Source organism: Pseudophryne corroboree, chromosome 7 (assembly GCF_028390025.1).
Source record: "Pseudophryne corroboree isolate aPseCor3 chromosome 7, aPseCor3.hap2, whole genome shotgun sequence".
In the NCBI taxonomy this organism is placed as follows: domain Eukaryota; kingdom Metazoa; phylum Chordata; class Amphibia; order Anura; family Myobatrachidae; genus Pseudophryne; species Pseudophryne corroboree.
This window is the reverse complement of record NC_086450.1, coordinates 178843551-178871295: the sequence shown is the minus strand read 5'-3', so window position 1 is coordinate 178871295 and position 27745 is coordinate 178843551. Positions and strand designations below refer to the sequence as shown.

Genomic DNA, 27745 nt, shown 5'->3' with positions numbered 1-27745 from the left:
ATTTGTTTTCCCCAGCCCCATGGAATCACATAGAGAACCTCGATCTCTTCTTTTCTCGAGTATCCTTTGAGTGCTGCAGACTGGGAGGAATTCAGAGAAGGATACAAGTACAGAACAATGGCCCTCATTCCGAGTTGATCGCTCGCTAGCTGCTTTTAGCAGCAGTGCACACGCTAGGGCGCCGCCCCCTGGGAGTGTTTCTTAGCTTAGCAGAAGTGCGAACTCCTTCCTTGCGATCAATTCAGTCAGTTTAGTTCCTGCTTTGACGTCACAAACACGCCCTGCGTTCGGCCAGCCACTCCCCCGTTTCCCCAGGCACGCCTGCGTTTTTACCTGACACGCCTGTGTTTGTTAGCACACTCCCGGAAAACGGGCAGTTACCACCCAGAAACACCCCACTTCCTGTCAATCACTCACCGATCAACAGAGCGATAGAAAAGCGTTGCTCGACCTTGTGTAAAACTGCATAGTTTTGTGTGAAAGTACTTCACGCGTGCGTACTGCGGCCCATACGCATGCGCAGAAAGGCCGCTTTTTCACCTAATCGCCACGCTGCGACCGAAAGCAGCTAGCTATCAACTAGGAACGAGGGCCCATAATCAGGGGATTCTACTATGCACAGTAGTGTCTAAGGGGTCTATTCATGAAGCAGTGAAAAGTGTGGAGAAGTTAGCCAATGGAGAAGTTGCCCATGGCAACCAATCAGCTCCCCTGTATAATTCTTTTTTTTAAATATACTTGTATTTATTGAAGCAAAGGCATTGCACACAGTTTTGCAGACATAAGCATATGATTTAAGCATAAGATATAATATACATAATGAAGAGTAACATACTGTGAAATACCTCAATCCATTTCCAAAGCAATCGTTACAATATACAGATGTCTATATATCTTAAGACTTAAAACCAAGCACGTACATCAATCTTGAGCAGAGATGTAAATTAGGCACACAGGGAGGGGCAACCAAAGTAAAAAAAAAAAAAAAAAAGCGATGTCTGGCATTCACTCGTTAGGCAGTGTAATAGGGGGATCACCTAGAAGAATTCGTGTTTCGTACCACTGTGTCAATCGCATATTTTGATAGATCTGGGATTGTGTCGAAGTTGGAAAAGTTGCACTAAAACTTTCCCACGTATCAAAGAAGGAAGAGGCCTTCTTCTCCTTATCAAATAGCATCTCAACCCAATTCATTCGAAAGATACAACAAAGATAAATTTGGGCACAATAACTAGTAGCGCTCACTACACAAACCCTAAAACATATATAATCATACAAATAATTTCAACGACCAGTGTTTCTGTGTGGACTCCTCTTGTATACTAGATGTAATTGGTTACCAAACGAGTTTTTGTTCTACTTCTCCAATTAGTAAGTGAAGTGTCATACGTGATGGTATTCTCGAAGTATATTTATTAAAGACAAAGAAAAAGAGGGAAACGTATATAGTGTAATAACGGATGGCCCAAGTTTCTTTCTTTCTTTCTTAACAAGGGTTGTTAAGTCATAATTGGTGCTTCCGTCACCCGTTATTTCAGACATATAAATGAAGTGGCATACTCACACCAAAATGAAGCAGATTCCTCCCATAAAGGTATCTTTCACTCCGTACTACAACTCCAATCCGTAAATGGTATTATTTATTAGTTGTTTATGGGACCATCCCACAGTGCACAATATATAAAGCGAAAAATAGGCGTACCCAACATACAGCCACAACTGCTGTTATGTTCATGTAAAGATATCTTTACATCAGCGATTCTACTTTCAATCTCCTATTCCCTGTTTGTAATCCTCGTGTTCATAACAGGGTAGAATAGGAAGGAAAAGGACGTCTATATCAGGGATGGTTCTAAAATCTTCACATTTATTGCACAAAATTCCCAATTTGGGGTGTATTAAAAAATATATATGCCATCTGTGTGTACAGACGACTCTTAGGACGCAGTGATGGAAAAAAGAACGTACATAACCTGATGGGGGTATGAAGTCCGGAATGCCCCCTCAAGTCTGTTGCAAATCCAAGTCCTCTAGAGTCCCAGTACTCTAAACAGATGTCCACAGCACTCTCCACCAACACGTTTCAACAGGTAAGTCTTCCTTAAGACCTGCTCGGAACAGCTAGCAGGTATTTTTACCATAATTTTTAATTGTTCTTTAGCACAGTGTATTGTTCCTAAAAATTTTAAATCAACTGTAATCACTCCTATCCCAAAAAACTGTAAAATTAATACTAATGAGCCAAATGACTTCCGACCAATTGCCCTTATGTCATTAATTATGAAGTCATTTGAAAAACTGATTATTAGACACTTAAAGGGCTTCATACCGGCCACTCTTGATCAGTTCCAATTTGCATATAGGGCAAATAGATCTACCGATGATGCAGCCCTTACTTTATTTCATCATGTGCTTACTCATCTGGAAAATAAGGATTCTTCAGTGAGAATTTTATTCGTTGACTATAGTTCGGCGTTTAACACCGTTGTTCCCATTTCTCTAATTAACAAATTGACCCAGTTAGGTGTGGACAGTTTTGTCTGCAGATGGATCTTTGACTTCTTAACCAATAGGCCTCAGGCAGTCAAGATCAACAATAAAATTACAAACGAGGTAACGATTAGCACAGGCGTGCCACAGGGATGTGTGCTGAGTCCGTTACTTTATTCCTTGTTCACCCACGATTGTGTTTCTAAATCAGATAAGGTGCACATACTTAAATTTGCGGATGACATTGCCATTATAGGGCTTATTAGTGGGAACGATGACTCAGAATTTATATTTGAAGTAAGTAGGCTAGAGAAATGGAGCCAGGATAATCATCTAATCCTTAACGTTACAAAGACAAAAGAGATGATCTTGGACTTTAGGACAACCCATCGGTACACTTACAGTCCTTTGGTTCTGGACAAGCAAGAGGTCGAGACAGTGATATCCTTTAAATTTTTGGGTATGATCATATCGAATGATTTGTCATGGTATTTCCATATTGACAATGCCATAAAGAAAGCTCAACAACGGTTATATTTTTTAAGGAAACTGCGTTCTGCAGGAATATCTGAGCCAATTTTAGTCAACTTTTACTCTTGTACTATTGAGAGTGTGCTTACTTACGGTATTTCCGTTTGGTATGGAAATTGTAACGTAGCAGAGCGTAAATCGCTCGATAGAATTGTTAAAACTGCCGAAAGAATAGTCGGTTTACCATTGCCAAATATCCAGACCATTTATGAAAAGAGGCTCCTTAATAAGGCCAGGAGTATACTGAGTGATGAAACTCATCCTAATTACAGGGTATTTACCCTGCTTCCTTCTAAGTTACGTTATAGGTCTTTGTTGTGTAAGACTAGTAGACTGAAATGTAGTTTTTTCCTAAAGCAATTAGAATGTTGTCACAACTGAGGGCCTGAGCTGACGGGAGGCAGCCTCAGTTGTAGGGGCTGAGATGTACCGGAACCTGGGAGGTTGTATCAGACCCCTGGATGTTAGTGTCTCCTGCCCTGTGCTGCCACGTCGTCATGGCAACCGGGAGACAAGTGCTAGCGGAGTAACCTGAGCGCAGCTGATACTCCGGTTCGGGTCTTTTGTTGTGCAGTGGTTATAGGCTCTGTGCATGGCAGGGGATCCGGTGCTGGTTTTTGTGCTCACAGTCTGTGAGGTCTGAGTGGGGCGTGGACAGCACCTGCTTTATAAGGCCTCTTTTCAGGGTAAGCAGATGCTGCTGAATCTTTGTTGGTTAGTCAGTTTCTGAAAGTTAGCCAGTACTGTGTAGCTTTGTATTTGTTTGTTGCTTACTGCAAATAGGCCTGGGGATTTGGTATTACACTCTGCCAATCCAGACCTAGCAGTAAGACTGGAGTCAGTCGTTTAGCTTGCTGGATTTCTGTTACTACTCTGTGAACTTAGCAAGTTTGCGGCTGTATTCTAAGACTTGCCTGTCTAATCCTGTCTCACTGTGCTAGGTGTCAGGGGTCAGTTTAGTGGCAGTAAACCGAACCTGTGCACTGCAAGTGAGAATTAGGATTGTGGAGAATCTCCTTGTGTCTATCATTCCATCTCTGACCAAGGAGTTTACTGCCACACCCGTTGGTAACCCTTTAGGGTTTTGCTGTTGCCCTTAGCAACAGCATTTCGGGTTTTCTATGTATTAAAACACAACATCTTGCTTTTCACATCTGAGCAGTTCTAATACAAGGGAGATACCCAGTTCCTTAGCCTCTGGGCTTCTCTGTTCACGTTGTGTGTATTTTGTTACCCTACCACCTTCTGTGTACGTTATGTCATATTCCCTAGTCTGTCTGTGAGTCCATTTGTTTTGCATAACAGTTCAAACACCAGTACATTCCTGCAGGCACTGGAGTGCATAACAGTCCTGACACCAGTACTTTCCTGCAGGCACTGGTGTGCATAACATATTCAGCAGCCCAATACTCCTGTTGAAATTTTGTGGGAATATGGAGCATACCCCTCAAAATACGTTGCAACAGGTGGTTGATCAGGTGCAGGTCCTGACTCAAAAATTTAATGATTTGTCCATTAAAATGCACACCTCCCAGGCTGCTGGCGGAGCTCCCGCAGCAGCAGCACCTGCAGGGGTTAAGGAGCCGAAAGTAAATCTCCCGGATCGTTTTTCTGGAGATCGCTCGCAGTTCTTTTGTTTCAAGGAGAGCTGCAAGCTATACTTCCGGCTTAGGCCTCAGTCTTCTGGGTCGGAGATTCAGCGGGTGGGCATAGTGATTTCCTTGCTACAAGGAGACCCACAGGTCTGGGCATATGGGTTGCAGCCTGACTGTCCGTCGCTTAAAAGTGTTGATGCTTTTTTTACGGCACTGGGCATGTTGTATGATGACCCTGTCAAGACGGCCTCAGCCGAGGCTCAGATTTCGATCCTTAAGCAAGGGCGAAGGCCAGTTGAGGTTTACTGTACGGAGTTTCGGAGGTTGGCCCATGATACCCAGTGGAATGACCCAGCCCTGAGACACCAGTACCGAAGAGGTCTTTCTAACCAGATAAAGGACCAACTGGTACAACATCCCTTGCCTGATAGCTTGGATCAGCTCATGCAGTTATCCATCCGGGTGGATAGACGGCTGAGAGAGCGTAGGCTTGAAAGGGAGACTGAGATTTCCTTCCTTCCCAAGGGAACCTCAGACTCTGAGGAATTTTCCGAGGAGCCTATGCAGATTGGGGCTACCCGCCTCTCCTCGCGTGAGAAGATGCGGAGGAGACAGCAGGGGTTGTGTTTGTACTGTGGGAATAAAGGTCATGTGGTAGTATCATGCCCAGAAAAGCCGGAAAACTTCAGGGCCTGAGGGTGATGGGAAATATCCTGTCAGGCCAGAAGTCAGAATTTCCCAAGAAGACTTTTATCATTCCGGTGACCTTGAAGATCCTCGGTCAAACTGTCAAGACTGAGGCCTTTGTGGACAGTGGGGCCGACGGGGTTTTTATGGACCGCCAATTCGCCCTGAAACACTCTGTTCCCTTAGTACCCTTGGCATCGGAAATTGAGATTTGTGGGTTAAACGGGGAACCATTATCCCAAGGTAAAATTACCTCTTGCACTAGCCAGATTTCTTTGTTTATTGGAGCCACACACTCTGAAAAATTGTCCTTTTATGTGACTGTCTGTACTTTTGCCCCATTGGTGTTGGGGTTACCCTGGTTAAGGGCCCACAATCCTCAATTTGACTGGGTCTCTGGGGAGATTCTTAGTTGGAGTACTGATTGTTTCAGGAGTTGCTTGAGCCTTCCAGTCAGGTTCTCGCAGCTAAGTTTGCCAGGATTGCCAGGGTGTTATGCAGATTTTGCGGACGTGTTCTCCAAAAAAGTTGCAGAGGTACTACCTCCCCATCGCTCCTATGACTGTGCCATTGATTTGTTGCCAAATGCTAAGCTTCCCAAGAGCAGGTTGTACTCCCTGTCACGTCCTGAGACTCAGGCTATGGCAGAGTACATTCAGGAGAACTTGGCTAAGGGATTTATCAGACCTTCACAGTCTCCAGTTGGGTCGGGGTTCTTCTTCGTGGGTAAAAAGGACGGTTCGTTGCGACCCTGCATCGACTTCAGGGAATTGAACCGTATCACGATTAAAAACTCATACCCACTGCCTCTCATTTCGGTCTTGTTTGACCAGCTTCGTACTGCCACCATTTTTTCTAAGATTGACCTTCGCGGTGCGTACAATCTAATCCGAATAAGAGAGGGGGATGAATGGAAGACTGCCTTTAATACCCACTCGGGGCATTATGAATATTTGGTGATGCCTTTTGGGCTCTGTAATGCCCCGGCAGTCTTCCAGGATTTCATGAATGATGTGCTCAGGGAATATTTGGATAGATTCTTAGTTGTATACTTAGATGACATCCTAATCTTCTCCCATTCCCTGGAGGAACATCGGAAGCATGTACGCTTAGTCCTCCAGAAACTCAGAGACCACCGGCTTGGGGCGAAGCTGGAGAAGTGCAAATTTGAAGTTCAGCAAATCGCATTTCTAGGATATATTATCTCCCCAGAAGGTTTCCAAATGGAGGGTTCCAAGGTACAGGCAGTCCTGGATTGGGTGCAGCCCACTAGTTTGAAGGCGCTTCAGCGTTTCCTGGGCTTTGCGAATTTTTATAGACGATTTATCGCTGGATTTTCGTCTATAGTGGCGCCCTTGGTGGCACTCACTAAGAAAGGGGCGGATGTTGCTCACTGGTCTTGTGAGGCTAAAGCGGCTTTTGCCCGTCTCAAAAGGGCATTTGTTTCGGCCAAGGTGCTGCGACACCCAGATCCAGAGCGTCCTTTTGTGGTGGAGGTGGATGCCTCTGAGATGGGTATTGGGGCAGTGCTTTCTCAGATGGGAGTGTCAGATAATCGCCTTCATCCCTGTGCTTACTTTTCCCGTAAATTTTCGCCTGCCGAGATGAATTATGACGTGGGTAACCGGGAATTGTTGGCTATTAAGGATGCACTCGAGGAGTGGAGACACTGGCTTGAGGGGGCTAAGTTTGTGGTCTCAATTCTCACTGACCATAAGAATCTGGCATATTTAGAGTCAGCGAAGCGTCTCAATGCCAGGCAGGCACGATGGGCTTTGTTTTTTGCTCGCTTTAATTTTTTGATAACATATCGCCCTGGGTCAAAAAACATCAAGGCTGATGCGCTCTCGCGGAGTTTTGCTCCAATCCAGGAGACCACCGAGGAGCCGTTGCCCATTGTTTCCCCATCATGTATTAAAGTGGGCATTACCCAGGACCTCTTATCATTAGTCCTTAGAGCACAGGAGCAGGCTCCTCCAGACCTTCCGGTAGGTCTTTTGTTTGTGCCTCCTAGGTTAAGACAGCGAGTGTTCCTGGAATTCCATGCCAAGAAGTCTGCAGGTCACCCGGGTATTGCCAGAACTCGGGAGTTGCTATCTAGGGCGGTGTGGTGGCCCTCGGTGGCTAAGGATGTGGATCAGTGGGTTCGGGCATGTGACATCTGTGCCCGAAATAAGACTCCTAGAGGGGTTCCTGTTGGCCCACTACATCCACTCTCTATCCCATCTAAGCCATGGACCCACATTTCAATGGATTTTGTGGTGGACTTGCCCAAATCCTCGGGGATGACAGTCATCTGGGTTGTCGTTGACAGGTTTTCGAAGATGGCGCACTTCGTTCCACTGGTTGGGCTGCCATCGGCCAGACGCCTGTCTGAATTATTTATGCTGCATGTTGTGCGTCTCCACGGGTTGCCACTTGATGTGGTCTCTGACCGCGGATCCCAGTTTGTGGCCAAATTCTGGAGGGCATTTTGTTCCGATCTCCAGATTTCTGTCAGCTTGTCATCGGGCTACCATCCGCAGTCTAATGGGCAGACTGAAAGGGTGAACCAGTCCTTGGAGCAGTTCCTCAGGTGTTATGTCTCCAAGTGTCAGACTGACTGGGTTGCTCATCTGTCCATGGCGGAGTTTGCCTATAACAACGCGGCTCACTCTGCTACAGGGATCTCTCCCTTCCTTTGTGTGTATGGGCATCATCCTAAGGCCAATTCTTTTGACCCCCTGGACTCCACGCCTGGTGGTTCCTCTGTGGTTTCGGTCCTTAGAGGTATTTGGCGGAAAGTGAAGAAAGCCCTTGTGTCTGTGTCATTAGTGACCAAAAGGGTTTTTGATAAGCGGAAAAGACCCTGCAGCTTCAAATTAGGAGACTTCGTCTGGTTGTCTACCAAGAATTTGAAGTTGAGACAGCCATCTCATAAGTTAGGCCCCCGGTTCATCGGCCCTTATAAGATCACCAGGGTTATCAATCCGGTGGCATTTCAGTTAGATCTGCCCCGTTCTTTGGGTATCAATAAAACATTTCATTGTTCCCTTTTAAAACGGGCGATTAGTAATCCTTCTTCCAGTGGAAGACCTTCCCCTCTTCTGATACGTGGCCAGAGGGAGTTTGTTGTTGAAAGGATTCTTGACTCCAAGGTGGTTCGGGGTCGGCTGTCATTTTTGGTGCACTGGAAGGGGTATGGCCCGGAGGAGCGGTCGTGGGTGCGCAGTTGTGATCTTCATGCCCCCAGACTGATACGCTCTTTCTTCTCGCAGTTCCCCGATAAACCCGGTGGTAGGGGTTCTTTGACCCCTCGTCAGAGGGGGGGTACTGTTAGGGTCTCCTGCCCTGTGCTGCCACGTCGTCATGGCAACCGGGAGACAAGTGCTAGCGGAGTAACCTGAGCGCAGCTGATACTCCGGTTCGGGTCTTTTGTTGTGCAGTGGTTATAGGCTCTGTGCATGGCAGGGGATCCGGTGCTGGTTTTTGTGCTCACAGTCTGTGAGGTCTGAGTGGGGCGTGGACAGCACCTGCTTTATAAGGCCTCTTTTCAGGGTAAGCAGATGCTGCTGAATCTTTGTTGGTTAGTCAGTTTCTGAAAGTTAGCCAGTACTGTGTAGCTTTGTATTTGTTTGTTGCTTACTGCAAATAGGCCTGGGGATTTGGTATTACACTCTGCCAATCCAGACCTAGCAGTAAGACTGGAGTCAGTCGTTTAGCTTGCTGGATTTCTGTTACTACTCTGTGAACTTAGCAAGTTTGCGGCTGTATTCTAAGACTTGCCTGTCTAATCCTGTCTCACTGTGCTAGGTGTCAGGGGTCAGTTTAGTGGCAGTAAACCGAACCTGTGCACTGCAAGTGAGAATTAGGATTGTGGAGAATCTCCTTGTGTCTATCATTCCATCTCTGACCAAGGAGTTTACTGCCACACCCGTTGGTAACCCTTTAGGGTTTTGCTGTTGCCCTTAGCAACAGCATTTCGGGTTTTCTATGTATTAAAACACAACATCTTGCTTTTCACATCTGAGCAGTTCTAATACAAGGGAGATACCCAGTTCCTTAGCCTCTGGGCTTCTCTGTTCACGTTGTGTGTATTTTGTTACCCTACCACCTTCTGTGTACGTTATGTCATATTCCCTAGTCTGTCTGTGAGTCCATTTGTTTTGCATAACAGTTCAAACACCAGTACATTCCTGCAGGCACTGGAGTGCATAACAGTCCTGACACCAGTACTTTCCTGCAGGCACTGGTGTGCATAACACTGGACATGTAAGTAACATGAATAATAACTGCCCGAAGGCGTGACCACGACAACTTGGATAAAAGTCAATGATGTTTATTATGACAACTCCGCAACACAGCAGCAGTAAAAGAAAACGTAAAAGTCAGCAAAGAATAAATACAGTTCCTGGGTACTACAGGATGGCAGGAGCCACAGGGCACTGGTAGTGTGAGATAGTTCTTATAATCTTCTAGATGGAAAGTCCTTACCAGGCCCGACTGTAGCAATGGAGATAACCCAGGATTGTGCCAGCTGGTGTTCCAGGAAAAGCTGGGTTGCTGAAGATAAAACGGCTGCTGTGGATACTGGCTGGAACCAGACTGTTGTTAGCACGGAGTGGATACTGGCTGGAACCAGTTAAATAATGAATGAACTTGGGAGCGATGAAATATGAACTGAAATGTAGAACTTGAGAGCGGAGAAATAATAATACCGGTGGAGAGTGGTAAAGTGTAGAAAGGACACCGGCCCTTTAAGAGAAGCTGTACTCTGCTGGAAGCTGAGCTGGAAGCAGGTAATGCTGTAGCTGGAAACAGATGAATCCACAATGGATTGGAGAGTCAGGCTACACCGCAGGTGGAATGCTGGTGCGGGTCTCTATGGTGGAAGTCTTGAGACAGGAGCTGGAACCTGGAAGACAATCACAGGAGAGAGACAAACAGGAACTAGGTTTGACAACCAAAGCACTGACGCCTTCCTTGCTCAGGCACAGTGTATTTATACCTGCAGCAAGGAAGGGATTGGCTAGGCAATTATGCAGATTATCAATACTGAGAACAGATTGGTGGAAATGATCAGCTGACAGAATCCAAGATGGCTGCGCCCATGCAGACACTTGGAGGGAAGTTTGGTTTGTAATCCATGTGGTAATGAAAACAGTAATGGCGGCGCCGGCCACCGGAGACAGGAGGCGCCAGGCTGACAGATGCACATCCAACCACGCGGACACAGCGGAGGCCGCGGCTGACGTAATCGCCACTCAGACACTCTGCATGCAGAAGTTCAGGGACGGCGGCGGAGGCCGCGGGAGACGCCATGCCAGGTGTAATATGGCGTTTACTGTGACAGCGTCCCAGAGTGACAGGAGAGGATACAGGAATGTACACATCAGGATAACAGATGGGATCCGGTCCTGGAGCGCTGAGCCAGCCTTAGGAGGCATCTGATGGGTAAGAAATGGCGTCCAGATACCCGGATCGTGACAGCACCCCCCCCTTTAGGAGTGGCCCCAGGACACTTCTTTGGCTTTTGAGGAAACTTGGAATGGAATCTCCGGACCAAGGCAGGAGCATGGACATCAGAAGCATTGGTCCATGAACGTTCCTCAGGACCATAACCCTTCCAGTCAATAAGATATTGTAGTTGACCGTAACGGTGACGTGAGTCCAGGATCTTGCCCACTTTATACTCAACGCCTCGTTGAGTTTGGACTTTCGGAGTTGGAGGGAGTGAGGAATGAAACCGATTCAAGATCAGCGGTTTCAACAGGGAAACATGGAATGTCCTGGGTATTTTTAAGAAGGGAGGCAACTGGAGTCTGTAAGCAACAGGATTGATGACTTGTTCAATCTTGAAAGGACCGATATAGCGAGGTGCAAACTTCATACTGGGAACTCTTAACCTCAAATTCTTCGTGGATAACCATACCCGATCACCCACCTTGAGAGCAGGAACTGCTCGACGCTTCTTATCCGCAAACTTCTTGTACCTGAACGATGCTTTGAGCAGAGCTGATCGTACGCTCTTCCAGATATTGGCAAACTGATGCAAGGTGATATCCACTGCAGGAACAGAAGTTGCTGGAAGCGGTTGGAACTCAGGGACTTTAGGGTGGAATCCAAAGTTAGTGAAGAATGGTGTTGAAGCAGATGAAGAATGATACTGGTTGTTATGACAGAACTCGGCCCAGGGAAGTAATTGAACCCAGTCATCTTGAGAGGAGGACACATAGATGCGGAGGAAGGCCTCCAAGTCCTGATTCACCCTCTCGGTTTGACCATTGGTCTGAGGATGGTAAGCCGTGGAAAACTTTAGCTTGACTTGGAGGACTTGACATAAACTTCGCCAGAATTTGGCTGTGAATTGAACTCCTCGATCTGAGATTTCTTCAGGAAGACCGTGGAGTCGGAAGATCTCTTGTATGAATACTTGAGCCAACTTGGAAGCTGACGGAAGACCGGTGAGAGGAATGAAGTGTGCCATCTTGGTGAACCGGTCAACTACCACCCAGATGGTATTGAACTTGTTGCACATGGGTAAATCTGTAATAAAATCCATCGACAAATGGGTCCAAGGTCGACGGGGAACAGATAGTGGAACCAGTTGCCCCGCAGGCGACTGGCGGGATACCTTATGTTGAGCACACTTTGGGCAAGATGCAATAAACTCCAAGACGTCCTTTTTCAGAGTTGGCCACCAATAGGACCTAGAGATAAACTCCAAGGTTTTTTGGATACCTGTATGTCCGGCAAAACGGGAAGCATGGGCCCAATGCATGAGCTTCTTCCTTAGCATCGGTTTCACAAAACTTTTCCCTGATGGGGGCGTAGAGTCCATCCCTACCGTGGAGAATGCCAACGGATTTATAATAGGATGCTTGTCTGAAGACTCTGACTCATTTTCTTGCTCCCATGAGCGGGAAAGGGCATCGGCCTTGCGATTCTGAGAGCCCGGACAGAACTGGAGTTTAAAGTCGAACCTGGAAAAGAAAAGTGCCCATCTGGCCTGACGAGGGTTGAGACATTGTGCGCCTTTCAGATATAAAAGGTTCTTGTGGTCTGTAAGTATGGTGATTGAATGAGAAGCTCCCTCCAACAGATACCTCCACTCTTCTAGAGCGAGCTTGATGGCTAGCAACTCCTGGTCGCCAATGGCATAGTTGCGCTCAGCTGGGGAGAACTTCCGGGAGAAGAAACTGCAAGGGTGTAAATGGCCATCTTTAGCCCTCTGAGATAACACCGCTCCTACTCCAACGGAGGAGGCATCCACCTCTAAGATGAAAGGAGAGTCGATGTCAGGCTGTTTCAGAACAGGCGCAGAGATGAACCTTTGTTTTAAAAGATGAAATGCTTGCATGGCTTCTTCAGACCACTTGGACGGGTTAGCACCCTTCTTAGTGAAAGCAGTAATAGGCGCCACAATGGTGGAAAAGTCTTGTATAAACTTTCGGTAATAGTTGGCGAACCCTAAGAGCCTCTGGACCCCTTTGAGGGTTAAGGGTACCGGCCAATTTTGGATTGCTTGTAGTTTCTCAGGATCCATCTCTAGTCCGGAACCGGACACAATGTACCCTAGAAACGGAATGGACTTGACTTCAAAGACGCATTTTTCTAATTTGCAATAGAGATGATTGACACGGAGACGGGACAGAACCTCTTTAACCCAAAAACGATGTTCCTCTAAATCGTTGGCAAAAATGAGGATATCGTCTAGATAGACCACGACATGACGGTATAGAATCTCTCTGAAGATCTCATTGACAAAATGCTGGAAGACAGCTGGAGCATTGCTCAATCCGAAGGGCATGACGAGGTACTCATAATGTCCGTCACGGGTGTTAAAGGCGGTCTTCCACTCGTCACCCTCACGGATCCAGATGAGATTGTATGCACCTCTCAAGTCCAGCTTTGTAAAGATGGTAGCTCCGCTAACTCTGTCAAAGAGCTCAGTAATCAGGGGTAAAGGATAACGGTTCTTGATGGTAATGTCGTTCAAACCTCTGTAGTCGATGCACGGCCGCAGACCACCATCTTTCTTTTTTACAAAAAAGAAGCCTGCGCCGGCTGGAGAAGAAGAAGGTCGAATGAACCCCTTTGCTAGGTTCTCTTTAATATATTCCTCCATAGAATGCGTCTCAGGCAGAGACAACGGATAAGTTCGGCCTCGAGGTGGAACCTTCCCTGGAACGAGATCAATCGGGCAGTCCCATTCTCTATGAGGAGGAAGGATATCAGCAGAAGCTTTACTGAACACATCCGTGAAATCTTGATATGGAGGAGGTGGAACATCAGACGACCTGGGGGAGGAAGAACAGACAGGCAATACTTTAAACAAACATGTCTCAGCACAGGAGGAACCCCATGCCAGGATTTGCGTAGTCGTCCAATCAATTGTAGGATTGTGAAGACGGAGCCATGGAAGGCCCAGGACCACAGGATGTGTGGCTCTTGGAATCACTAAAAAAGAAATAAGTTCGGAATGAAGAACTCCCACTCTCAGACGAACTGGTAGAGTCCTTAAAGAAATAACTGCATCAAAAATTTTGCTGCCATCCACGGCAGTTAAAGAAATGGACGAAGGAAGTCTCTCGGTGGGTAGGGACCACCGTTTAACATAGGCTTCGGTAATAAAGTTCCCAGCTGCTCCGGAATCAAGGAGGGCAATGACGTTCCGATAACGTTGAGCAACTTGAAGCGAGACTGGGAGATTACAATCTTGAGGAGATGGAGAGGAGATCATTACTCCTAGCCGGCCCTCTCCTTGGCGAGCTAGGATTTGGAGTTTCCCGGACGTTTGGGACAGGCATTAATGGTGTGAGACGGAGCTGCACAATAGAGACAGAGAGACTCGGAGAGACGTCTTCGGCGCTCAGCAGGAGTTAAACGGGAACGGCCAAGTTGCATGGGCTCATCTTTAGATGGTGACAGTTGACGAGGAGGAGGAGCAGAAGATTTTGGAGCAGATGATCTTCCACGCTCAGTTGCTCCCTCTCTGAAACGTAAATCAACTTTCGTGCAGAGTGAGATTAGCTCATCTAACTTAGAAGGTAAGTCTCTGGTAGCTAACTCATCTTTAATACGCTCAGATAAGCCATGCCAGAATGCAGCATACAGGGCCTCGTCGTTCCATGCCAGTTCGGATGCCAGGATCTGGAACTGTATCAGATATTGTCCTACAGTACGTGACCCCTGGCGTAAACGGAGAATCTCGGATGAAGCTGAGGTTACCCGGCCTGGCTCGTCGAAGATGCTCCTGAATGTTGACACGAAGGCAGTGTAGGAAGATAGCAGGGTGTCGGACCTCTCCCATAACGGTGATGCCCAATCAAGGGCTGAGCCACTGAGAAGAGAAATAATGTAGGCAATTTTTGTACGGTCACTGGGAAAATTGCCAGGTTGTAGCTCAAACTGAATCTCACACTGGTTGAGAAATCCCCTGCAGAATCTTGGAGATCCGTCAAATTTTGCTGGCGTTGGAAGATGAAGACGTGGAGCAGAAATGGGTAAGGTGGGTGGGGTTATAGCTGGAGTCACTGTGGTTGACGCACCAGACGCGCCTGATCCACGGAGAGTTGTCTGAATCCCATCCAGCCGAGTAGAGAGATCCTGGAGACAGCGGATGATGTGGCCCTGTGCAGCCTCCTGATGTTCTAGTCGGGCTGCCAGTTCTTGCATCGGCCTGGCCGCTTGATCCTGGTCTCCGGCTGGATTCATTAGGTCAGTGCTTACTGTCACAACTGAGGGCCTGAGCTGACGGGAGGCAGCCTCAGTTGTAGGGGCTGAGATGTACCGGAACCTGGGAGGTTGTATCAGACCCCTGGACATGTAAGTAACATGAATAATAACTGCCCGAAGGCGTGACCACGACAACTTGGATAAAAGTCAATGATGTTTATTATGACAACTCCGCAACACAGCAGCAGTAAAAGAAAACGTAAAAGTCAGCAAAGAATAAATACAGTTCCTGGGTACTACAGGATGGCAGGAGCCACAGGGCACTGGTAGTGTGAGATAGTTCTTATAATCTTCTAGATGGAAAGTCCTTACCAGGCCCGACTGTAGCAATGGAGATAACCCAGGATTGTGCCAGCTGGTGTTCCAGGAAAAGCTGGGTTGCTGAAGATAAAACGGCTGCTGTGGATACTGGCTGGAACCAGACTGTTGTTAGCACGGAGTGGATACTGGCTGGAACCAGTTAAATAATGAATGAACTTGGGAGCGATGAAATATGAACTGAAATGTAGAACTTGAGAGCGGAGAAATAATAATACCGGTGGAGAGTGGTAAAGTGTAGAAAGGACACCGGCCCTTTAAGAGAAGCTGTACTCTGCTGGAAGCTGAGCTGGAAGCAGGTAATGCTGTAGCTGGAAACAGATGAATCCACAATGGATTGGAGAGTCAGGCTACACCGCAGGTGGAATGCTGGTGCGGGTCTCTATGGTGGAAGTCTTGAGACAGGAGCTGGAACCTGGAAGACAATCACAGGAGAGAGACAAACAGGAACTAGGTTTGACAACCAAAGCACTGACGCCTTCCTTGCTCAGGCACAGTGTATTTATACCTGCAGCAAGGAAGGGATTGGCTAGGCAATTATGCAGATTATCAATACTGAGAACAGATTGGTGGAAATGATCAGCTGACAGAATCCAAGATGGCTGCGCCCATGCAGACACTTGGAGGGAAGTTTGGTTTGTAATCCATGTGGTAATGAAAACAGTAATGGCGGCGCCGGCCACCGGAGACAGGAGGCGCCAGGCTGACAGATGCACATCCAACCACGCGGACACAGCGGAGGCCGCGGCTGACGTAATCGCCACTCAGACACTCTGCATGCAGAAGTTCAGGGACGGCGGCGGAGGCCGCGGGAGACGCCATGCCAGGTGTAATATGGCGTTTACTGTGACAGCGTCCCAGAGTGACAGGAGAGGATACAGGAATGTACACATCAGGATAACAGATGGGATCCGGTCCTGGAGCGCTGAGCCAGCCTTAGGAGGCATCTGATGGGTAAGAAATGGCGTCCAGATACCCGGATCGTGACAAATGTTAAACGGTTTTGAGGGTAGATAGGAGTTGTACCTGCTTACGTGTCCACTTGTGTTCTTATGGGTTTTAAAATATTTTATGGTGTTTTATTGGCATTTGTATTCTTGTGATATCTGTTTTTTTTTCATTCGGAAATCTCATTGTTTGTTCACATGTGAATATCTAATGATAATAAACTAAACTCAAACTCAAGATGTGAGGAGAGAGCTATGTATACAAGTATTTATACCTGTATAGATACCTCCCTACATTTAGGATGGGACAACCCACAATTTCTTAAACTATACTATTCCTAGACATAAAAACAATTAATAGACGTTCAAAAAACCTTGTTTGATGAAATCAGAAAAGTGCCCCCTATACCACTCTATGCAGAAAGATATTATCTTCTAAGCTTAAAAAGGTAAAATCACAGTATGTGTTCCACCTTTTTGCGGAAGAGAACAAGATCCTGACTAAAACATATAATAAGCCAACAGACTGTAACTCTTATATACAGGCAGATAGTAACCATCATCCAAACTGGCTTACATCCATCCCAAACAGCCAGTTTCACAGGCTTCGAAGAAATTGTACAAAGGATGAATATTTTATGATCCAAGGTTCAATATCAAAGGATCAGTTCATTAAGAAAGGCTTCAAATCAGAAAGGGTCAATAAAGCATTTGAAAAATGTAAAACCTGTGATAGAAACAGCATAATCAAAAAAGTACCCGAAAAAAGAAAAGAAGAAGAATAAAGATTTGGGAATACCGTTTATTTCACAGCTCAATCGCAATCCATTAATCAATAGTGATGTGGAGGGGGAATGGTAGAAAAGGTGAAGAAGTCTAATAAAGTCCGGGGCGAATTCTCTGCGATTTAAAACCTCAAACAAGTGGGGCCAGAGAATCGTATCAAACACCTTATGTGTATCCAGACTAAGGAGCTTGTTCTGAGTATGGGAGTCCTTACTGGAGGCAGGTATAGCAGCCAAAGCAGTACGTATGCCTTTAACCGAGTGCCTACCTGCTGCTCTGTATAATTTTATAGTATGCAAATTATAAATGTTACTTCAATGCTAATTGGTTGCCTTGGACAACTTCTCCACTGGCTCACTTCTCCACACTTTTCACTGCTTCATGAATAGACCCCTATATAGATGTACCTTATTTCAGCAGGTCATAGACTGTAAAATCCGAAGCTCCCATAAGTTGTATCCAGTGGGTTGTGATAACTCTTAGTATAAACTGTAATAACAACCAACCTGGATTCTTAGTGCTTGAAAAAACTAGTAAAGGCATGATTTGATATTAATTGATAATTTATGGAATGCTGTTTATTACAGAGTTGAATAGTTTATATATAGGTTTTGTCGCAAGACTCATTATGGACTTGCTGTCTAACTCATTCTGTTAATTTATACTCTCCATACTCTTGGATTAACTACTAATTTACTCCCTATTGGGTTGTTAGTATGTTGAATGCTGCCATACTGGCTACTGGATGAGTAGCGGAGGTCCATGCTATGTACTTGTATATTGTATTGACTCACTGGGCGCTATTCAGATGTTTTTGCGGCGGCAGCCAGTAGATGGCGTCCAAGTGAGCAATACAGTTGTCGCTCCATTCGGGCATGATGACTGCCATCAACTCATCGGCGGGATGTAACGATGCCCGAGTTTGCCGAACATGTCCACTTCAGTGGACGTCATGCAATACAAAGATCCATACTGCGTGCAAGGCTTATCCTGGCATGTATGCGTAGCCTAAATATTTTCCTTATGTAATAGCCACATTTGCCAGTTTTGTCATCTAATGGCTTTATATGTATCATATTTAATCTTTACTATTTTAAATTGTAAATTATTTCCAATTATTATCATTAGTAGCAGCAGCTTTGGTAGTAGTGGCGGACACTTTATTAGTTTTGTTTTTATTTTCTCCAGGCATCAAGAGCATCTAGCAACACATTTTGGCACAGAGTAGTATAGCACGCTCATCAGTGGGAGTGGGTCTCATGGATCAGTGTGTGACTATGTACCCACACAAACGCAAAAACAGGAGATGGTACATTCGGGTGTTCTTTCACTTTCTTTATGTAACTTATGAACATGCATGGCTGCTGTATCAAATGTCTGGATGCAAAGACAAGGGTCAGTTGGATTTCAAAGCTTCCATTGCTCGAGCATTGATCAATGCTGTCTCAATGGAGCAAGGTCAAAGAGGGAGACCATGTGAGACACCAACTCTGTTGAAGCCAGGGCCATGTCACACACACCGCCTGAAGTCAGACTCAGTGTAAGAAATCACTGGCCAAAGCTTATGGAAGCAAAACATGCTAACAGGTGCCACTATGCAGTGTGTACACGTAAAACTAAGTACATCCGCATGCACTGTTTTGATCCTTTGGGGTAAATTTACTAAAGCTTCTAAAAATAAAAATTGGTGATGTTTCCTATAGCAACCAATCAGATTCTGTCATCTCTATTGCATCCTGATTGCATTGATATATCGGCTGCGGGATCCCGGCGTTCAGCATACCGGTGCCGGAACGCCGACAGCCGGTATACCGACACCAAATCTTTCTCTTGGGGTGAACTGAAAAACCTTACCAAATCTCTCACTTTCTGAAACTCTTACTCTGTTACATTTGGCCCATGGTATCACACAGTTATTTTGGTCTAGAAAATAGAGTGGTCATCATAATAAAGCAATGCAGTACAATGATCCCTTAGTGCAGTCTTCAGTACCATACCTTTCTTTGTAAACTACAGTGTCCTCTAAGTATAACTGCAGGTGATTGCTGAAGAACATTCCTTAACCCATGCCTACAGGTGTACAACTTACACCAGAAGAACGGATTCACCTGCATGCTGATTGGAGAGACATTTGAGTTGCTGTGAGTTTCTTTCTGTTAGGAATATATTTGTTAGTAGCGTCATAGTTTTATGTTTATTAGGATTGCCATTTTTTTCTGAAATATTCTATTATTGCTTTGTGTCACCACTCGAATTTGAATTGTTGGTTCTTTTCTGTTTTAGGTCCCTTTTTGTTCTATCTACTTCTCTTTCACTGTATATCCCCTATTTGTTATGCCTTATGAGGTGGTACAAGTAGAAAAAGTTTCTTAGTTGTACTGTGTGCACGCGCCGAAAAATGGGTGTGGCCACATGGAAATGGGGGCCATGGGGGACCAGATACACATATTATACACATTTGTCCCCAATAGTGCAATGCCAGATACACATAAGCTCCCAATAGTGCCAAATACACACCCCCAGTAGTGCAGAGCCAGATACACACGCCCCCAGTAGTGCAGAGCCAGATACACATATACCCCCAATAGTGCCAGATACAAATATGCCTCCAGTAGTGCAGTGCCAGATACACATATGCCCCCAATAGTGCCAGATACACATATGCCCCCAGTATAGCCAGATACACATGCCCCTAGTAGTGCAGTACCAGATACACATATGCCCCAGTAGTGCAGTGTCAGATACACTTATGCCCCCAGTAGTGCAGTGCCAGATGCACATATGCCCCCAATAGTGCCAGATACACATGCCCCCAGTAGAGCCAGATACACATGCCCCTAGTAGTGCAGTACCAGATACACATATGTCCCCAAAAGTGCCAGATACACATATGCCCCCAAAAGTGCACGATACACATATGCCCCCAGTAGTGCAGTGCCAGGCACATATGCCCCCAACAGTGCCAGATACACATATGCCTCCAGCAGTACAGTGCCAGATACACATATGCCCCCGCAGTGCCAGATACACATATGCCCCCACAGTGCCAGATACAAATATGCCCCCACAGTGCCAGATACACATATGCCCAAACAGTGCCAGATATGCCCTCACAGTACAGATACGCATATGCCCTCACAGTGCCAGATACACTAATGCCCCCACAGTGCCAGATATGCCTCCACAGTACAGATACACATGCCGGAGACCCGACTAAGCACTGAGGGGCAGGAGAGGCGCACTGCACTCTCTTCCCCTCAGACACACCGCGGCTGCAAGCAAGGTGGTTGGGCCAGCGGTATTGTGTACCGGCTGTCAATTTCTTACCGATACGCAGTACCGGCTGTACCGCCATAATTGCAGCACTGGCATTATAGTAGATTTTAATGTTCTCAGCATGTTAATGCTTGAACAAAGACATATTCTGCTACCATCCACATTCAACTCTCCACTGAATAAATTCATGGGGCTGGTTGTAATGAAGTCTTAGTTGGCTGGAGATGCGAATTCCTGGCCAAACTCAGACGTTTTGTTTTTTTAAAGTGTCAGTCATTTACAAGGCATGGTTTTGCCGCTTTAAAAAAACGTCCGAGTTAACATGCAGCTCCGGCCAACTCTGACTTCATTACCTCCGGCCCATGGACTTGGTCCTCCTTTTGTCCTGTCTCCCAGCCATCATACTGAGATTAATGGGCCTAATTCAGACCTGATCGGTGCTGTGCTGTTTTCGCACAGCAGCCGATCAGGTCTGAACTGCGCATACGCCGACGCCGCAGTGTGCCGGTGCATGCCAGACAGCCGACGGCTGTCTCAGCCCTGCGATCGCCTCTGCCTGATTGACAGGCAGAGGTGGGAGGGGGCGGGCCGGTGGCGTTTGGCCGCCGTTTAGGGGGGCGCCGCGCGGGCAACTCAGGCGTGACTGGACAGTTGAGGGGGCCGGCCGCGGTGGCTGCGTGATGTCACATGCAGCCGCTGCGACCATCACAGCGACGAGTAGCTCCTGCCAGCGCGCAGGAGCTGCGCTGGCGGGGAGCTACTCCTAAAGTACAAAAGCATCGCTGCTGTGCGATGCTTTTGTACTTGTGCGGGGGAGGGGGGGAGGGCCTGACATGCGGAGCGGACTAGCCCTGTGCTGGGCGTCCCCCCGCATGTCTGTGTGACTGATCGTAGATGTGCTAAATTCAGCACATCTACGATCAGGTCTGAATTAGGTCCAATGATCTATCTGCTCATGTGTGGCCAGCTTGTTTATCCATTATATCACATACAGGAGAAAGCAAAACATTTGCTACTAGACTTTAACAGTCCTTCTTCATCTAATTATTAATTGCCCATTTGTAGTGTTTTATAAATAACCTAATAAAAGGCAGATTATCATTTAGGTGGCCCCAGATAGTCTCACAAAGGAGCATTGAAGAGATATCAGAGATGGACACAAATTAATATATAGGGGGGTGTTCAATTAGCGCCGAAATTGCGTCAGTTTACCACGATTGCCGTTTTCGCCCATTTTCGCAGCGAAAAGTCAGTTTTCGCGGGTATGCGCGCTATCGCGATTCACCCTATTCATATGCAAATTAGCGAAAATGGTATTGCCGCAAAAATTGGTGCCGAAAGTGAAAAATGGGTAAATCTGTCCGTACCCCCCCAAAAAGCTAAACTACCATCGGATAACATTATAAATGTTTATATGTTGGTTATAATAAAAGTATTTATGATACTTAAATTGGGTCAATGGGATGTTATATGCATTTTTATTTTTTAAAATGTAAAAAAAATTATTTAAAAGGGGTACATAAAAATGGGTAGAAGTATATATTTGGGTCATTTTAGGGGACTTTTAAAAACAAAAAGTGGAAACAGACCGATTACTCCCATCTGCAAGTCTAAAAACACTTGTCCCACTCATAAAGCACCCCAATGTACCTGTCCCATACCTTGTAGCCCAATTTCCATCATTTTGCACTTTTTCACTCCTAAAATGACATGTCATTATTGGGCAATTAAGAATACTTAAAAACTTCTAAGTGCTTAATTAGTCAGTCATGTTTTTTTTTTATTTCTTTCAGTCTTCTAATTACAACTTTTCTTTGTGCTGTGCAGACAATTCATCTTCGTTGTTAGTTTCACCACCTTCCTGGTGAGCTGTGTGGATTATGATATCCTATTTGCAAACAAGATGGTGAACCACAGTCAGAGTGAGAACAACAAAGTGACACTGCCAGATGCCTTCCTGCCCCCCGGAGTCTGCAGAGACCGGTAAAAGGCTCCTTTAAATTCTGTCTGTACTGTCCCCTTACTGGGTGGGATATGTAGGCGGAACCAGTATTTGGAGAATGCAGCCTAGTCATCCATTAGTGAATTCTCATGAATATTGGCTCCATTGACCTAAAGCTGCATTCACTGAATTGGTGACAGATATCTAAATTGAAATGTACTTTGGTTGTGTACTGTAAATATTCCCTCTTACTTCAAGCGGACAACAGAAGTATGGAAATGTAGTGTGAAACCTACAAAAGAATAACATGTACCTGTTACTTCCTCTCACCCTATCACAGCATACAGGAGAACTGGTTTCTTACCTCTCTTCTTGTCATCGCTGGCGTCTTCTGGATTCACAGACTCATAAAGTTTATATATAATGTCTGCTGTTATTGGGAGATCTACAACTTTTACATTCAAGCTCTACGCATCCCCATGGTGTGTTCCTGACATGACTACTATATGCATTTCACTATAAGTAACTTGTCATTCTTCTTTATACTGCAATTGATATTCCATATGCACCAGATAGACAGTCGGGTCATTTCTGCAGCTGGGTACACTGTGTTCCACAGGGAATACATCGGGGTGTAGAGATGGATCTTGATCCAGAAGCACCAACAGGCTAAAGCTTTAGACTGTCCCAGAATGCACTGCGGGGCCTCCTCTATAACCCAGCCTCCAGGCACTGTGAGCTCAGTTTTAGAGTTGGTGCCTGCATGAAGCAGGTCACTTAACAGGGAGGCTGCCCTGAAAGAGCTTTTTAGAAGACTTCAAGGGCTGCAACACTTCATATGTCAGTGTGACATACTGTGCTGTGGCTCCATCACCTCCCCAGCGGCGTCGCATACTCCCGCTGGCTCTGTTCCCGGGTACTTGCAGCGGAGGTGCTCCGATTCCTAGGCACACCACCGCAGACGCTCTCATGGATGGCGTGGCTGCTACTATGGGAGAAGGTAAGAGGGTTCCACAGGCAGGACCCACCATTAAATCGCGCTCCGGTCGTGGTTTAAGGAGACGAACCGCGACGCTGGCGTGGACAGTGTGACAGAGCAGGGACCTCACTGTGTCCACCAGGATATAGGAGCACAGGTCGGATAGTAAAATTTCCACTTTAATAAGGCTCCATAGTACCCGGTGGTGAGGACCAGCATAGGGGAAAAGGCGCTTGACCTGTAGCCCCTCCCCCAGCTCCGGGCGCCATCTACTTCTGTTGTTCCCGCCCTGGCGCTGCCTCACACTCTCCCTCGCTCCCTGACTGAGACGCTGGGCGCCATCTTCTCGCAGTAGCTGTGACTGGTCTCCCGGACTACAGGGCAGGGTCTCCTATGTAAATCCGCCTGATTCATCAGCGCTGTGATTTTACAGACACTTAAGTATTCTACATGTCATTTTAAGACAGTGTTAGTTAAGAACAAGTGCATCTCTACCAGAATATATTGTATGAGTATTCTGATACAGGTTGAGTATCCCATATCCAAATATTCCGAATACGGAATATTCCGAAATACGGACTTTTTTGAGGGAGAGTGATATAGTGAAACCTTTGTTTACGGATGCCTCAATGTACACAAACTTTGTTTAATACACAAGGTTATTAATAATATTGTATTAAATGACCTTCAGGCAGTGTATATAAGGTGTATATGAAACATAAATGAATTGTGTGGATGTACACACACTTTGTTTAATGCACAAAGTTATAAAAAATATTGGCTAAATTCACCTTCAGGCTGTGTGTATAAGGTGTATATGTAACATAAATACATTCTGTGCTTAGATTTAGGTCCCATCACCATGATATCTCATTATGGTATGCAATTATTCCAAAATACGGAAAAATCCGATATCCAAAATACCTCTGGTCCCAAGCATTTTGGATAAGGGATACTCAACCTGTATATACATCCGGTCTCAGACCGCGCAGTGTTTTATTTATATATATATATATATATATATATATATATATAAGATCCGGCACTCATGCTTAAACAACTGTAGTTGTACGTGCTCCGGTGCCCTCCTCCCAGGCCTTGCGGACTGTATATGCAGCGAAGATCAACAATGGCGGCACTCAGGAGACGAGTAAGTAGTGAAAACAGTTGGTGTTTAATTCATCTACGTTTCGGGGTACGAATCCCCGTCATCAGGACACACACAAACGTGAAACAGTGCTGAAACAACTTTAAATACCTTACCCATCGCGCCTCCAGCCGCCCTCTCCGCGCCGCCATTCGGTTTCCCGTTCCTGGACTTCCATTCATCTGACCGGATGTACGCTGCTGGGGTCCAACGGGGGCGTGGGGGCTGTTGCTAGGTAGCCACTGTATACAAAAACAATAACACACTGCGTTAAGATATATTTCTCTAACGTCCTAGTGGATGCTGGGGACTCCGTCAGGACCATGGGGAATAGCGGCTCCGCAGGAGACAGGGCACAAAAGTAAAAGCTTTAGGATCAGGTGGTGTGCACTGGCTCCTCCCCCTATGACCCTCCTCCAAGCCTCAGTTAGATTTTTGTGCCCGGCCGAGAAGGGTGCAATCTAGGTGGCTCTCCTAAAGAGCTGCTTAGAGTAAAAGTTTTGTTAGGTTTTTTATTTTCAGTGAGTCCTGCTGGCAACAGGCTCACTGCATCGAGGGACTTAGGGGAGAGAAGTGAACTCACCTGCGTGCAGGATGGATTGGCTTCTTAGGCTACTGGACACCATTAGCTCCAGAGGGAGTCAAAACACAGGTCTCACCCTGGGGTTCGTCCCGGAGCCGCGCCGCCGACCCCCTTGCAGATGCCGAAAAGTGAAGAGGTCCAGAAACCGGCGGCAGAAGACTTTTCAGTCTTCATAAGGTAGCGCACAGCACTGCAGCTGTGCGCCATTGTTGTCAGCACACTTCATAACAGCGGTCACTGAGGGTGCAGGGTGCTGGGGGGGGCGCCCTGGGCAGCAATGATAGTACCTTATTCTGGCTAAAAATACATCACATATAGCCCCTGGGGGCTATATGGATGTATTTAACCCCTGCCAGGTCTCAGAAAAACGGGAGAAGAAGCCCGCCGAAAAGGGGGCGGGGCCTATTCTCCTCAGCACACAGCGCCATTTTCCCTCACAGAAATGCTGGTGGGAAGGCTCCCAGGCTCTCCCCTGCACTGCACTACAGAAACAGGGTTAAAACAGAGAGGGGGGGCACTGATTTGGCGATATGACTACATATATTAAAATGCTATAAGGGAAAAGCACTTCTATAAAGGTTGTCCCTGTATAATTATAGCGTTTTTGGTGTGTGCTGGCAAACTCACCCTCTGTCTCCCCAAAGGGCTAGTAGGTCCTGTCCTCTATCAGAGCATTCCCTGTGTGTGTGCTGTGTGTCGGTACGTGTGTGTCGACATGTATGAGGACGATGTTGGGAGGCGGAGCAAATTGCCTGTAATGGTGATGTCACTCTCTAGGGAGTCGACACCGGAATAGATGGCTTATTTAAGGAATTACGTGATAATGTCAACACGCTGCAAGTCGGTTGACGACATGAGACGGCCGGCAAACATATTAGTATCTGTCCAGGCGTCTAAAACACCGTCAGGGACTTTATAATGCCCATTTTACCTCAGTCGGTCGACACAGACACGGACACTGACTCAAGTGTCGACGGTGAAGAAACAAACGTATTTTCCTTTAGGGCCACACGTTACTTGTTAAGGGCAATGAAGGAGGTGTTACATATTTCTGATACTACAAGTACCACAAAAAAGGGTATTATGTGGGGTGTGGAAAAACTACCTATAGTTTTTCCTGAATCAGATAAATTAAATGAAGTGTGTGATGAGGCGCGGGGTTCCCCCGATAGAAAATTATTGGCGGTATACCCTTTCCCGCCAGAAGTTAGGGCGCGTTGGGAAACACCCCTTAGGGTGGATAAGGCGCTCACACGCTTATCAAAACAAGTGGCGGTACCGTCTCCAGATACGGCCGCCCTCAAGGAGCCAGCTGATAGGAGGCTGGAAAATATCCTAAAAAGTATATACACACATACTGGTGTTATACTGCGACCAGCAATCGCCTCAGCCTGGATGTGCAGCGCGGGGGTGGCTTGGTCGGATTCCCTGACTGAAAATATTGATACCCTTGACAGGGACAGTATTTTATTTACTATAGAGCATTTAAAGAATGCATTTCTATATATACGAGATGCACAGAGGGATATTTGCACTCTGGCATCAAGAGTAAGTGCGATGTCCATATCTGCCAAAAGATGTTTATGGACACGACAGTGGTCAGGTGATGCAGATTCCAAACGGCACAAAGATGTATTGCCGTATAAAGGGGAGGAGTTATTTGGGGGTCGGTCCATCGGACCTGGTGGCCACGGCAACTGCTGGGAAATCCACCGTTTTTACCCTAAGTCACATCTATGCAGAAAAAGACACCGTCTTTTCAGCCTCAGTCCTTTCGTCCCCATAAGCATATCTGCCCAGGGATAGAGGAAAGGGAAGAAGACTGCAGCAGGCAGCCCATTCCCAGGAACAGAAGCCTTCCACCGCTTCTGCCAAGTTCTCAGCATGACGCTGGGGCCGTACAGGACCCCTGGATCCTACAAGTAGTATCCCAGGGGTACAGATTGGAAAGTCGAGACGTTTCCCCTCGCAGGTTCCTGAAGTCTGCTTTACCAACGTCTCCCTCCGACAGGGAGGCAGTATTGGAAACAATTCACAAGCTGTATTCCCAGCAGGTGATAATCAAAGTACCCCTCCTACAACAAGGAAAGGGGTATTATTCCACACTATATTGTGGTACTGAAACCAGAAGGCTCGGTGAGACCTATTCTAAATCTGAAATATTTGAACACTTACAAAGGTTCAAATCAAGATGGAGTCACTCAGAGCAGTGATAGCGAACCAGGAAGAAGGGGACTATATGGTGTCCCGGGACATCAGGGATGCTTACCTCCATGTCCCAATTTGCCCTTCTCACCAAGGGTATCTCAGGTTCGTGGTACAGAACTGTCACTATCAGTTTCAGACGCTGCCGTTTGGATTGTCCACGGCACTCCGGGTCTTTACCAAGGTAATGCCCGAAATGATGATTCTTCTTCGAAGAAAATGGACGACCTCCTGATAAGAGCAAGGTCCAGAGAACAGTTGGAGGTCGGAGTAGCACTATCTCAAGTAGTTCTACGACAGCACGGGTGGATTCTAAATATTCCAAAACCGCAGTTGTTTCCGACGACACGTCTGCTGTTCCTAGGGACTGGACACAGTCCAGAAAAAGGTGTTTCTCCCGGAGGAGAAAGCCAGGGAGTTATCCGAGCTAGTCAGGAACCTCCTAAAACCAGGAAAAGTGTCAGTGCATCATTGCACAAGAGTCCTGGGAAAAATGGTGGCTTATTACGAAGCGATTCCATTCGGCAGATTCCACGCAAGAA

General features: G+C 46.4%; 1 protein-coding gene across 7 annotated transcripts in view; it reads left to right on the top strand.

Annotated features, from left to right (window-relative positions):
- ATG9A (autophagy related 9A) overlaps window positions 1-27745 on the top strand; it is a 176444-nt gene that overhangs the window by 98717 nt on the left and 49982 nt on the right. For 4 of the 7 annotated variants that reach the window (XM_063933823.1, XM_063933822.1, XM_063933824.1 and 1 more), the window contains 4 exons: window positions 16-59; window positions 19148-19212; window positions 22175-22330; window positions 22630-22771. In XM_063933823.1, coding sequence (XP_063789893.1) covers window positions 16-59; window positions 19148-19212; window positions 22175-22330; window positions 22630-22771 — 407 coding nt within the window. Of the gene's footprint in view, window positions 1-15; window positions 60-19087; window positions 19213-22174; window positions 22331-22629; window positions 22772-27745 lie in introns of those variants that run through there. The other 3 variants (XM_063933826.1, XM_063933827.1, XM_063933828.1) reach the window with 3 other exon arrangements.